General features: G+C 37.3%; 1 protein-coding gene across 2 annotated transcripts in view; it reads right to left on the reverse strand.

The window, feature by feature from the left end:
- OPHN1 (oligophrenin 1) overlaps positions 1-14700 on the reverse strand; it is a 360994-nt gene that overhangs the window by 205497 nt on the left and 140797 nt on the right. For both annotated transcript variants that reach the window (XM_051827157.3, XM_089324107.1), the window contains one exon: positions 7430-7491. In XM_051827157.3, coding sequence (XP_051683117.3) covers positions 7430-7491 — 62 coding nt within the window. The remainder of the gene's footprint in view (positions 1-7429; positions 7492-14700) is intronic.

Consider the following 14700-nt stretch of genomic DNA (forward strand, 5'->3'; position numbering starts at 1 on the left):
AAATGAGCAAACTCCTAATAAAGCACTGCTCATCTTCATAAGATCTAGTAACCCTGACATCCTCATCTACTACAGCTCCTAATGCTACCATTCAGAACAGCCAATACTCAGCAGAAAATATAAAACTAGGCAAGAAGAAAAGTGCTTTGCCCTGGGGGAAGAGCCATGATATATATGCCACGTCATCACCAGTGTTTCTATGGCTGATTTTCCAAATCTGTGTTTGCTGTAAGTCTACACTTATAAAACCATGTAATATTTCCCTACCCTTACATTGAAAAAAAAAAAAAACAGCTACCTTGCCCACCAAGTCTTCCAGATCCTATCTGATTTTCAAAACATCTCCTTATCTAACAGATCTATGAAATCTTTTTTCCAGATCCCAATTAGTTTGGATCACACTATAACCTACCTCCATGTATGATGCTTAATATCCCCTTTATCCCTGAGTGTGTTCATTAGCCAAAGAAAGAAAAGTCCAGGTATTCATACATGCAATATCCCCCAGTGTAGACTTTTCTAAAGAGGTCTTGATTTTTATAAAGGCTCACTTTGATCTCTCATCCAAGCAAAACTCCACTACAGCTCTGGTCTCAAAAATAAAGACATCAGTGACTCTCCTTGCTTGAAAATAAGAACTCTTCTGATAAACGTATCAAACCATATCTCTTCTCCAGCACATTCTACACTGCCTGGAATGACTGATTCTGTTCAATCAGCTTCGTGTACTTACATTAGGAACAAATCACTGGCGTCACAGACCCAATACAGGGAGTCATTTTTCTTCTTTAATATTGTGGAAGTCTTCAAACACGGCTGGAAAGTCTCTGACCTAATTTACATTGAGAGGTAAGGTCTATGACCCCTCCACCTTGAATATGACTAAGCTTATTACTGTTTTAAACCAATAGACTATAGTAGAAGTGATACTATAAGACTTCTGAGGCTAAATAATACAAGGCCAGAAGCTTCCACCTTGTTCTCCTGGGACATTCCCTCTGAAAGCCCTGAGATGACATGTTATAAGTTAGAAAACAAAGATGCCAAATGAAGTAATTCTGCTCATTGTCTCATACAAGCTTAACCCAGCCAGAAAAGTGAGGAAATCCATTTTGCACCTTCAATATAAAGCCATCTACCAGCTGAATACCACCAAGACGGGGAGAAGAAGTATCATCCAGTTGACCCTTGAGTAGCTTTCTGACCCACAAACTAATGAGATATAATTAGTTTAATCTACCAAGTTTTAGAATAAGTTGTTATACAGCAATTCATGAAGAGAAAAACTATTTCTAATTTCACAAAGGTAACAAATGAAAAGTGACCGTCTCTGAAACAGTGAGGAAGTCTGTCTTTCAATAAGATGTGAACATGCACTTCTAAAGAGAATGGCACATACCGAGCCAAGACTCCATATGGTTACACAACGGGACCCTTGCATATTCAGGCATCCCCAAACTAAAACAGTTGCTAAGTTTTCATGTTCAGAAGGGGCTGGTCCTTCATAAGCAGGAATACCAGCAACTTCTCATACATGATGCATAAGGCCAATTTCTTTTACATGTTTGGCTCTAGCTCAGTCTAAGAAAGTAGGACATTATTTATAGAAATTGGAGTTCATAGTTTTTCCTTAGTCATATTGGCAAGACAGCTTCTAGTCGTTTATGCTACAAATATTTACTCTGAAAATGTTCCTCGCTTTGACACTCTAGCTATTTTACATACTACTTTCAGTGATAACATAGCATTAACAGTGTAGGTAAAGACACAACATTGAAACTTGACTGTTTTCTGTCTCATTCTAATTTGTCCTTAAACTCCTTAAAAGTCAAGCAACTACTCAAAAAAAAAAAAAAAAAAACAACCTTGGCATTCAATCTCCTTTCTGATCACTGCATCCATTTTATGAGCTCTCTGGATAAAAACTCCTACCTCTTATCTCAGGGTAGAATCCTTACCAGAAAAAGCAACATACTAAACACACTAGTGGACTTATCAAATCATGTACCTATTGAACAAAACCCAAATTAATAGTTATTAAAATATTTAGCAGAATAGAGATTGTATTCAGTCTGGTACTGTAGACTTACTCAGGAATCTTTTGATAGTTAACAAATTATCAAAAGACTGCATTGAGCATACACTGGCTGAAATATTCCATGTCTCTTTAGGTCAGTTTTGGCAGTCCTCACAGACAGACCTTGTGTATTGCCTACAGGGCCTCCTTCAGCAGTAGAAAGGCATCTAGGCAAGTTTCCTAATCATACAGGAAGACTGAAATCCAGCATTTTAAAGGCACTTCTTTGAGATACTACAACTTTCCCCAGAGTACTTTTAAGAACACGACACCTGGAATGCTCATCTTCATTTCGTCCCTCCACAGTTAACTGCCACAATTTATATTCACTTATGGAGACAACTGGACACTGCCAATTGCCACATTCTGTGAACTTCCTAAAACTTACTTTGGACTGCTCTTTTAGAAAGGATGAGAAACTGTAACACCCCCAAAATTATCCAGATTCAGGCAGAGGAGTGCTTTCGCATTGCCCCAGTAAATAAGAGAGGTTCAATCAAGCAATGAATTCCTGGCATGGTGTGAAAGGCTCTCATTAAGCCTAACCTTCATAGCATTCCTGGAATTAAGAGGGAAATGAGAGCAAACACTCAATACATGATTTAAGAGTTCTGGGGACAAAAGGACATGACATAATTGGACAGAAAAAAAAATGAATTAGTCATGGGGCAAAGAGCCACCAAGAAGGGTGAGAAAAACAACATCGCAAAAAATGAATCCTACACTTCAATATTTTAGAGCTTTGTCACTGGGCAAAAAAAAGTGATCAAGAAAAAATAGGGCTGAATAGAAGTATGGCTGAGCTTTTTCTAGTGGTATCTGAATGAAATGAGGGTGAATGCCTTTGAAAATGACATGGGCAGCATTCCACAAACACTTTAGGCAGAGGAGAACATTTAGTACTCTGTAGATTAGCCCTTGACCCATCTACAAGCTCCCACTACTATTGGTTTCTCCTGAGGATCTTTAGAAGCAAATCTAAGAAAATCCCCAAGTCACATTTCCACAAGCAGAATCTTGTGAATAACAAAAGATAACTAAAAACAACACTTACATAATCTTTTTTTTTATCTTTTTATTAAGCGCTTCCACATTCGTTATATCATTTGGAGTACTTATCATTACCACAAGAGTTGGAGATTATTTTCCTTGCTTTACACATAAGAGCCCCACAAAAAAATACAATGATTAGTCTGAATTCAATAAATAAGTTGGTGGCAGAGCCAGAATCAGAACCTAACTCTCTAATCCCTCTATTTCAGCCTGCCTCCAATCCTACTTCTCTAAGAGCCTAAATAAAACACAAGCAATGTTCTGAAAATCCATTGTCATACTATTGAAAAGGAAGCAGGATTGCAGATAAAAGAAGTCCTGCTATTGGAATACTGAGATGTCAATAGAAAGTCATACTATGACAGGAAGGTAGACCATTTTGCTCAGCTCTATAGTCTCACCTTACCCCTAGGCCCCTAATAAAAATAAATGACGTTCACCCTGGATAGTTCCAAATTTAAGTTACTCTAACAGGTCTGAGGTGGGATCTGAATGCCTAACAATTTTCCAGATTATACTAATACTATTGGTCTAGGGACTACACACAAAGATTGTTTCAAATTGCTAAAATAAACTTCACAAAAATGAAATACTTAGGTACAAATCCAACAAAATGTGTTAAATGTCTACATGAGGAAACTATAAAACTCTGATGAAAGAAATAAAAAAAGAGCTAAATTAACAGAGATGAACCATGTTCATGTATAGGAAGAACTGGCATTTTTAAGATGTCAGTTCTCAGGGCTAGCACTGTGGCATAGTAGGCTAAGTCTCCACCTGTGGCACTGGCATCCCATATGGATGCCGGTTCATATCCCAGCTTCTCCTCTTCCAATCTAGCTCTCTGCTTATGGCCTGTGAAAGCAATAGAAGATGGCTCAAGTGATTGGGCCCCTGCACCCATGTGGGAGACTTGAAAGAAGTTCCTGGATCTTTGCTTCAGATGGGCCCAGCTCCAGCCATCTGGGGAGTGAACCAGTGAATGGAAGATACCTCTTTCTCAATCTCTCCCTGTGTCTGTCTATAACTCTACCTATCAAATAAATACATCTTTTTTAAAAAGATGTCAGTTTTCCCCCAACTTAATCTACAATTAGTATAATCCTAATCAAAACCCTAGCAAGTTACTTTGTGAATACTGACAAACTGAGTGTATAAAGTTTACAACTGATTTCAAGACTTACTGCCAACCTACAGTAATCAAGACAGTGTGGTATTGGTGAAAGAGAAGATAAAATGTATCAAAAGGACACAAATAGAGCACTCAGATATAGATGCACACGAATATAGTCAACTGGTTTTTGATAAAAGAGAAAACATAATTCAATGGAGAAAGACAAATGGTATGAGAACAACTGAAAATTCACATTAAAAATAAACTAATCTAAACGCAGACTTTATACTCTTCACAAAAATTATCTCAAAATAGATCATAGATCTAAATGTAAAACACAAAACCATAAAAATCCTAGAAGATAACACAGGAGAAACTCTATGTGTTCTTGAGTTTGGCAATGACTTTTTAGATTAAACATCAAAGCATAATCCACAAAAAAAAATGTCTATAGACATCTTCAAAGTTAAAAACTTGTTCTCTGCATATGCAACTGTTAAGAAAATGAAATGACAAATCAAGGATTGGGAGAAAATATTTGAAAAACACATATCTATGGCCGGCGCCACGGCTCACTAAGCTAATCCTCCGCCTGCGGCGCCAGCACACCAGGTTCTAGTCCCGGTTGGGGCGCCGGATTCTATCCCGGTTGCCCCTCTTCCAGGCCAGCTCTCTGCTGTGGCCAGGGAGTGCAGTGGAGGATGGCGCAAGTGCTTGGGCCCTGCACCCCATGGGAGACCAGGAGAAGCACCTGGCTCCTGCCATCAGATCAGTGCGGTGCGTCGGCCGCGTCGGCCATTGGAGGGTGAACTAACGGCAAAAAGGAAGACCTTTCTCTCTGTCTCTCTCTCTCACTGTCCACTCTGCCTGTCAAAAAAAAAAAAAAAACACATATCTAATAAAGAATTGGCAGATAAATATACAAAGAACTCTGAAAAATCAACAATAAGAAAACAGCCAATTTAAAAATAGGCAAAATATTTGCAGACACATCATCAGAGAATATAGAGATGGCAATTTTACATATGAAAAGATGTTCCACATCACATATTATCAGGAAAATGAAAATTAAAACAATAATGAGATACCACTACAAATATATATCAGAATGGTCAAAATCCAGAATACTGACAACATCAAGTGCTGACAAGGATATGAAATTACTAAAATTCCCATTCACTGCTGGTGGAATTGTGAAATGGTCCAAACTAAACACATGCTTACAATATGACCCAGCAATTGCATGCCTTTATTTTTACCCAAATAAGTTGAAAACATAGGTTCACATAAAAACCTACATAAGAATGCTTAATTCATAACTTCTAAAACTTGAAAGTCACCAAGATACCCTTCAGTGGATGAATGGATAAACCATGATACATCCAATCATGGAACATTTACTTAATGATGAGAACAAATGCATTATCAGGTCATAAAAATACATACAGGAAGCTGAAACACATATTGCTAAGTCAAAGAAGCCTGAGATGGCTCCTTACCATATGATTTGTACTACATATATGATATTCTAGAAGACTCAAACAAAACACAGCAAAAAAAAAAATCAATGGCTCATAATATTGTAACAAATATGAGGGTACTTTAAAAAGTTTGTGGGAAACATTAAAAATATGTTTTTTACAAAAAAATCTCAAATCCATGCATATAAGAGATCCTCAAAAAGCAAATGCAGATTCATAGTATGAAAAAAATCTAGTTCCTTGCTAATATGCCCAGGAAAATATAAGATGACTATGGAGTGCTTGGGTCCCTGCCACAATGTGGGGGATGTGGAGAATCCCCTATGGATTTCAAAATTGTTTTGTACCAAAATAAAATCTTATAATTCCATTTTCCATGAATTTCTTCAAGTCTGTTCATACCACATTAACACAAGATGACCATAGTGGAAAATGTAAAAAGATAAAGCCGTGTGAGAAATGGGGTGAATATGAGCCCTCTCTGCACCTTCCACTCAATTTTTCTTTAAAACTGAAATTGCTTTCAAATTAAAGTCTGTTGGGGCAGGTGTTTGGCCCAATACTTAAGACACATCCCACACTGGAGTACCTAGGTTAAAGTCCCAGCTCCATTCCAATTCCAGCTTCTTGTTATTGGGCACCCTGGGTGAGAGCAGGTGATGTCTCACATACTTGGGTCCCTGCTACACACATGGAATACCTGGATTGATTTTTCAGCTCCTAGCTTCAGCCTGACCCCAGCCCCAGCTGTTGTAGACATTTAAAAAGTAAACCAGCAGATGGGAGTGTCCATGTTCTCATATTCATATTGACATTCATTCTCTCTCTCTCTTTCTCTCCCTTTAAACTAGTAAAATAAGTAAATAAGATTCTTAAAATATATAAACAATTTAAATATAATATTAGAGTTCATAAAAAGTAGACTTCAAAAGTAAGAAGAACTTTTTTTCATTTAAATTTCAATTAAACCATCACTTGTCAAACATAAATAAAGCTCATATCATTATTTCTGATAGCAGAGAAACAGATTTATGAAAATAATTTGGTTTAAGCACACTAAAGACCACAACTTTGCCACCATGTTCAATTGCCCAGTTTAATATTCTCTGAAGTCTTTTCTCACTTAAATCAACAGAGCTGATATTTCATACTAATTTCTCTTAACCTAATGCCAAACTCTCAGGGTGAGAGATTGATACAGAATAAGCAAACCTATTACATAACTAATTTTAAAGATATATTTATTTATTTAAATGGGAGACTTAGAATGGTGGGAGAGAGAGAGAGAGAGAGAGAGAGAGAGAATGAATATGAATATCTTCCATCTACTGGTTCATCCCCAAATGGCTACAATGGCCAAGTTGAAGCCAGAAGCCTGGAATTTCATCCAGGTTCCCCATGTGGGTGGCAAGAGTCCAAGCACATAAGCCATTTTCCACTGCTTTCTCAGGCACATCAGCAGGGAACTGGATAGAAAGTAGAGCAGTTGGGATTCAAACTGGTGCTTTGATATGGGATGCCAACATCACAAGCAGTAGCTTAACCTGCTGCACCAGAACACCAGCCCTTACCTATTTTTATAGCATGAGGAAGCCATGAGAAAGAAGCTAAAACAGCAGAGTATCAATCCAGTCAAAAAAGATAAGGAAAAATCCCTATTATTGTCATTGTCTTGGCTTCAAGGCCCAAATGTTAGTGACCTACCATCATCATCCTCTCATTTTCTACTTCATTGAGTAATTCAGCAAATTCCTTGAAAGATTCAGCTGGAAAGAGAACAAAAAATAAAACAAATTAGTCATTGTGCTTGATTGCTAAGTGGACAAAGATCAGTGCAATATAAGTAAGGACTAGTACCATGTCCACATGGTCACCAGAGGAAGGCAATAAATCTAAGCCCACAGGAAAATGCATTCAGTGTCTGAGTGTTTCTTTTCTTTCCTCTATGTCAATACCCTACTCAAGAGCTCTTCCATAGCTAACATTTTAATTAATCTTCACAGACACCCTTAGGAGTAACCAAGACTTCTCTCATTTTATAGATAAGCAAAAAGATTAAGGCGGGGCAATGGATTTGCTATGTAAAGTTCACCAGCCTAGACAAATAGTTCTCTCAAGTTAGCTGATCTGTGACTTAATTCCCTTCATCATAAAATGAGAATATTAATAATTGCTATTTCAGAGTGGCTATGGAGAGAGAATGAAACAGTGGGCTGTCAGCAGGTTTTGTAAAATGCTATATCATTTTCTTTTTAGGAAAAAAAATCACATTTGACCTCAGGCGAGTTTCTCAGTCACTTGAGACCCACTTTCCTTAACTTTTTAAAAACAATTACTGTTTCACAGGTTCCTGTAATGGCTAAGTAAGGTAATACATGTACCTAATACAAATGGTAATCATTCAGAAATCCTAGTTTCATTCCTTGTTGAGCATAAGACAGTGATTCTCAATTCTAGCTACACATTAGAACCATTTGGGGAGCTTTAAAAAAATACCAGCACCACACTCCTCCCCAGACCACTTAAACGCACATTAACCTGTAAAAGGAAAATATTCAACTGCCTTTCTATATACACATAAAACTCTGGGATTTCTAAGGAGCTCAAAAACAAACAATCCTGTTAAGAAATGGGCAAAGGACATGAACAAGCATTTTTCTAAGGATGAAATACAAATGGGAAATCGATACGTGGAAAAAAAGGTTCAGAATCATTAGCCTTCAGGGAAACGATGAGGTCTTCCTACCCCACACCAGTTAGAATGCCTATCATCCAAAATAACAAATAACAAATTTTGCTGAGGATGTGGGGGAAAAGATACCCTAATACACTGTTGATGGGATGTAAACTAGTAAAACCATTATAAAGGAGTATGGAGATTCCTCAGAAATATGAAAATTGATCTACCATATGACCCAACCATCCCACTCCTGAGAACTTATCCAAAGGAAATGAAATCAGCATATGAAAGAGTTATCTGCACCTCCATGTTTATAGCTCAGTTCATAACAGCTAAGTAATCAATCAACCCAGACGTTCATTAAGAAAATGTGGTGTGTGTGTGTATATATATAATATATATGTGATATATATACACAAAATGTGATATATATACACAAAATGTGTATAGATATACAACATGTGATATATATACACACAAAATGTGATATATATATACACAAAATGTGATATATATATATATATACACACACACGATGAAAAACTATTCAGCCACAAAAAAAATGAAATATCATCTTTTGCGAAAACAAACAAGAATGGATACAAATGGAGACCATTGTGCTTAGTGAAATAAGACTGACATAAAAAGACAAACATCATATGTTTTCTCTAATTTGTGGTAACTAATATACAGAGTATAAAATGTATGAGTGAAATTGACATCTTGACATTTGATTACTGTTTGTAGCCCTTGTCTATATTCTTGCAGAACAGTGGTCTTTCTACTTTCTGCTTGTTTAATTATTTATTTAGTGGAGGATTAAGCCTATGATTACAAAGTAAATTGAAAGTATGTTATAGTAAAAATTAAAAGAAAAAAAAGGAAGGAGGAGGGAGAGAGGGAGGGTGGGAAGTATCATTATATTTTAAAATTGTACATGTGAAATACTTGAAATCTGTTCTATTTACATGAATTTTAAAAATAAAATAATGACACATGACACTAACTACACAGTGACAACCCGAATAGGTACTATAGCACTGCCCTTTCAGTTAAAACTCCAGTCAGGAATCTTAGGTTGTAACATAATTATGACCAACAGCCTATAATCTGGGCACTTCCATGACCCAATCCTCAAGTTTGGTAGTTTTCTGGAATGGCTCACAGAACTCAGGAAAACACTTTACTTGCTATTACCAGTTTATTATGAAGGATAAAACTCAAGAATAGCCATGTGGAAATGATACATAGGACAAGTACATAGGAAGCAGTGCATAGCTTCCATGCCCTCCTTGGGTTGGCAATCTGCGAATACCTCCATGCGTTCACCACCCTGGAAGCTCTCTGAAGACTACTGCTTAGTGTTTCTAACAGGGGCTACACTGTGTAAGTATGATCAATTACATTATTGAACACTGATGACTGAGTAGATTTTCAGTCCCTCTGTCCTCCCTGGTAGTTGGAGGGTGGGGCTAAAAGTTCCAAACCTCTAGAGGCTGCCACTGTGGCTCAGCGGGTTAAACCACCACCTCTAGACCAGCATCCCATATGGGCACTAGTTCAGTCCCAGCTGCTCCACTTCCCATCATATTCCTGGCCCAACTTTATTAGAATTTGGACATTAGGTCCCCAAACAGAAACAACAGGTACACACCTTGTTCTACAGGAACTGAGGTGAATCATATCATCTCATTCACCCCTTCGTGTATCCTTCAAGCCCTGGGGAACATCCCCCAGTAGCAGTCACCCAAGTTGGTAATCAACTTGTCTTGGTGTACCCAGGACGATTCCAGTGCTAAAACTGAAAGCCTTGGCACCGGTGCTGTGGCATGGTGGGTTAAGCTGCCACCTGCAGCACTAGCATCCCATATGGGCACCAGTTTGAGTCCTAGCTGCTGCACTTCTGATAACAGCTCCCTGATAGTATGCCTGGGAAAGCAGCAGAGGATGGCCCAAGTGCTGGGCCTCTGCACTCACACTGGAGACTTGGAAGAAGCTCCAGGCTCCTGGCTTCGGTCTGGCCCAGCCCTGGCTGTTGTTGCCACTTGGGGAGTGAACCAGTGGATGGAAGACCTCTCTCTCAGTATGTACTCTCTCCAGAGGCAAACTATTCCCTGCTTTCAGGATGTTATCAATTAAAAACACTTTCTTTAACATTAACCCTAAATCCAACTCCCAACATTCTAGTTTTGTTTCTCCTAAGGTACCTGAGGAAAGAATTTACATGTTATCTGTTGAAGTCTTTCGTTTAGTGGAGCATTAAGCCTTTGACTCTAATGTCAACTAAAATACATTGAAAGCCTGGCAAAACAAATGTGTCTAATATTCTTAAGCAAATATCGATCCCTTCTGGAGAAAACTGAACAGTCCAGCATGCAGTCTCGAGGAAGTTCATTTCAGGGTCAAAACAGGACACAAGACAATGACATTTCTTTCTTCTGAGGATTAAGTTATTACATACACCCAGGGAGGTAACTTTTGCAAACATTGCCAATTCATTCAAAGTACAACCATATCACAGAGAAGGTAAATACCCTACTCTGAACAAGTAAATGAGAAAAAAAATTGAAGGGGGAGAAAACCAAAGCTCTGAGAGGCTAAGCGATTGGTTTAAGAAGCAAATGGCAGAGTTGGGCTTCAAATACAGACCTGTCTGGTTGCCAGAGCTAAGGTCTTGCCACTATACACTGCCAATAGCTCTCTAGATAGAGGTAACCAATGATCAGCTTACTAAATACTCCCTCAAAAGATCATCATATACTATCTGAAGAAGTCAATGTGGATAGCAGATAGGGGAAATCTAGACTTTTAAAATGAGTATGCCATCATCATCCATGAGGAAAGAAATTACACAAATTTGACAACATTATGGATGTCTCAAAGTAACCTTTGTCTAAAAGGTCACATAAATTTTTAAATGGAGATATAAAATATACCACTTTAAAGTATACAACTCAGTGGATTTCAGTGTACTCAAAAGTTTTGCACTTATCACCATTATCTAGTTCCAAAACAATTTCATCAAACCACAAGAAACCCCAAGCCCATTAGCATCAATCCCCATTTCCACTGTCTCCCACATCCAGATAAACCACTAATGCACTTCATGTATCTACAGATTTGCCTACTCTGGACATTTCATATAAATGTTAATGGAAACAAAATATGTGACCTTTATGTCTGGCTTCTTTGATACAGCATAATGCTTTCAAGGTCCATCGATGTTGCACTCAGTATTAACTCTTCATTCCATTGTATTGCCAAGAAAAACACCACTGTATAGCTATCACACTTGTTGACTGGAAATCAACTGATGGACATTAGCATTGTTTCTATTTGTTGCCTATTATGAATAATTCAACCATAAATATTTGAGTACAAGTTTTTGTGTGGACACATGTTTTTAGTTCCTGGGATATATACGCTGGGCATGAAACTGCTGGATCATGTAGTAACTCTATGGTTAATTCTTTGAAGGAAAGGCCAAATTTATTTCCAAATCACCCACACCATTTTATGTTATTAAAAGAAATGTATGAGGATTCCAATTTCTCCTCATCCTTATTAATAGTTGTTATTACTCATCTTTTCAACACTCAAAATCCTAGTGGGATTGAAGTGGTACCTCACTGTGGTTTTGTTTTATATTACTTAATGACTATTGATGGTGAGCATCTTTTGCTTTTTTCATATGCCAGTTGGCCATTTCTAGATCTTCACTGAACAAAAGTCTACTCAACTATCTTGTCTGTTTACCTGGGACAACTAAAACCTTTACTGTTCCTTTTACTGTTCACTTGTGACAGTGCTTTGCATATTTTGAACAAAAGTTGCATATCGGATTGTTAATTTGCAACTTTTTTCTTCCATTCTGTAGGTTATATTATGATATGCATTATAGTCTTCAAAAGAAAAGAATTGAATAAATTTAAAATTTATTTAAATGAAAATTTAAAGAATAAAGATTTGAAATTTATACCTTTCTCTTTTGTCACTTGTGCTTTAGGTGTTGTATGTTAAGAAACCACAGCTAAGTTAACATCATGAAAATTCATACCATCCATTTCATGCTAAGAAATTTATGTTTTTATCTTTTAGCTTCTTGATCCATTTGAAGTTAATTTTTCTATAAGATATAATGTAGGGGCCAGTGCTGTGGCACAGTAGGTTAATCCTTCACCTGCAGTGCTGGCATCCCATATGGGCACTGGTTCTAGTCCCAGCTGCACCTCTTCCAATCCAGCTCTCTGCCATGGCCTGGGAAAGCAGTGGAAGATGGCCCAAGCCCTTGGGCCCCTGCACCCACATGGTAGACCCGGAAGAGGCTCCTGGCTCCTGGCTTCGGAGTGGCGCAGCTCTGGCCATTGCAGCCATTTGGAGAGTGATAACCATCAGAAGGAAGACCTTTCTCTGTCTCCTTTCCTTCTCACTGTCTGTAACTCTGTCTCTCAAATAAATAAATAAAATATTTTTTAAAAGGTATAATGTAGAGGTTCAAACCCATTCTTTCACATTTCTATCAAGTTGTCACAGGACCATTTGTTGATATTTTTTTTCTCCCATTGAACTGTCTTAGTACCATTGTCAAATATCAGTTAACCATAAATTAAATGATTATTTATAGGCTCTTAATTCTATGTCCATTGATCCCTGTATCTCACTTATGCCAGTACCACACAGCTATGATTAACAGTTCTGTTACAATGATTTTTTAATAGAAAACTGTTCTTCTTATTGAAAAAAGGGAAAAATTTTTATGTATTTCAGTTTTAAGAGCATAATGATATTTCCCACTCTATCTTCCATCTTTTTTATTTTTCTTTTAATTTAGACAATGACATACTTTCAATTTTCCTAAAAATATTAAGCTTAACCCTCCACTAAATAAAGAATTCAACAAGCAGTAAGTAGAAAAACTACTGTTCCTCAAGAGCATAGACAAGAGCTATAAATAGTAATCAAATCTTAAAATGTCAATTTTACAAATATACATTGCTATTTTTTCTACTTTGTATATTAGTTACCATAACCATGGAGAAAACATGTGATATTTGTCTTTTGGGGACTGGCTTATTTCACTAAGCATAATGGTCTCCAGTTACATCTACTTTGTTGCTAAAACCTAAAGAATGAAACTGTTCTTTTTTGCTTTAATTTCCATATGGATTTTTGTATCACTTTCACAATTTGGGGGGTGGGAGGATGCAGTTGAAGTGTTGACAGCTACTGTGTTAAATTTTTAGGCCAACCTAAGGACTGCTGCCAACTTGACAACAGTACGTTTTCTGACCCAAGAGCATGGAGTGTCTTTCGTTGTGTTATTAGGGTAATGATGGCCTCAGAATGAGTCGAGATACATTCACTCCTCTTCGATGTTTTGGAAGGATTTGTGAATAAATAGCATTAATTCTTGAATTTGTGGTATAATTCACCACAGAAATCAATCAAGCCTGGAAATTTCTCCTGGAATTTTTTAACATTATAAATTCAATATATTTACTTGTTAATGGTACATTTACATTTTTTATTTCTTCTTGAGTCAGTTTTAGTAAATAGTTTGTATCTTTCTGGGCATTTGTCCATTTTATCCAGTTTATAAAATTTGTTGGCATAGAATTCTATGACAGTACTTCAAAAGTTCATGAAAAACAATTAAAAGATATGTTTGGATGCAATATTTTTTAAAAAAATGTTTGCTTTACTTTTTATAATATGTATGCTTTATAAACTTTTTGACTTCCTGTATGAAAGACTTGAAGTATTTTGCACCAAAGTAAACTTATCTGATAACTCAGTTTTCCATTAATTTTTTTAAGGATTTGTTTATTTACTTGAAAGGCAGAGGAACAGACAGAGAGCATGAGAGATAGAGAGTAGGGTCTTCTACCCGTTGATTCACTCCCCAAATGGCCACAATGACTGCAGCTGGGCCAATCCAAAACCAGGAGCCAGGAGCCTCCTCCAGACCTCCCACACGGATGCAGGGGCCCAAGGACTTGGGCCATCTTCTACTGCTTTCCCAGGCCATAGCAGAGAGCTGGATCAGAAGTGGAGCAGCTGGGACTTGAACCGGTGCACATATGGGATGCCCACATCCACAGATGGAGGCTTAGCCCACTATACCACAGCACTGGCCCCTTCTATCAACTTTTTAAAGTGCCAACTTATGTAGTATTTCGTTCTGATCAGTTTTGTTTCTGAAAGATTAATAGTAACATCTTCAATTTCACTCTTGATTTTAGTCATTTGAGTATTCTCATGGTGAGTCTAGCTAATGATTTTTCTATTTGTTTTA

This window comes from Oryctolagus cuniculus, chromosome X (genome assembly GCF_051225735.1).
Source record: "Oryctolagus cuniculus isolate XC-2025 breed Fujian yellow rabbit chromosome X, ASM5122573v1, whole genome shotgun sequence".
Lineage (NCBI taxonomy): Eukaryota > Metazoa > Chordata > Mammalia > Lagomorpha > Leporidae > Oryctolagus > Oryctolagus cuniculus.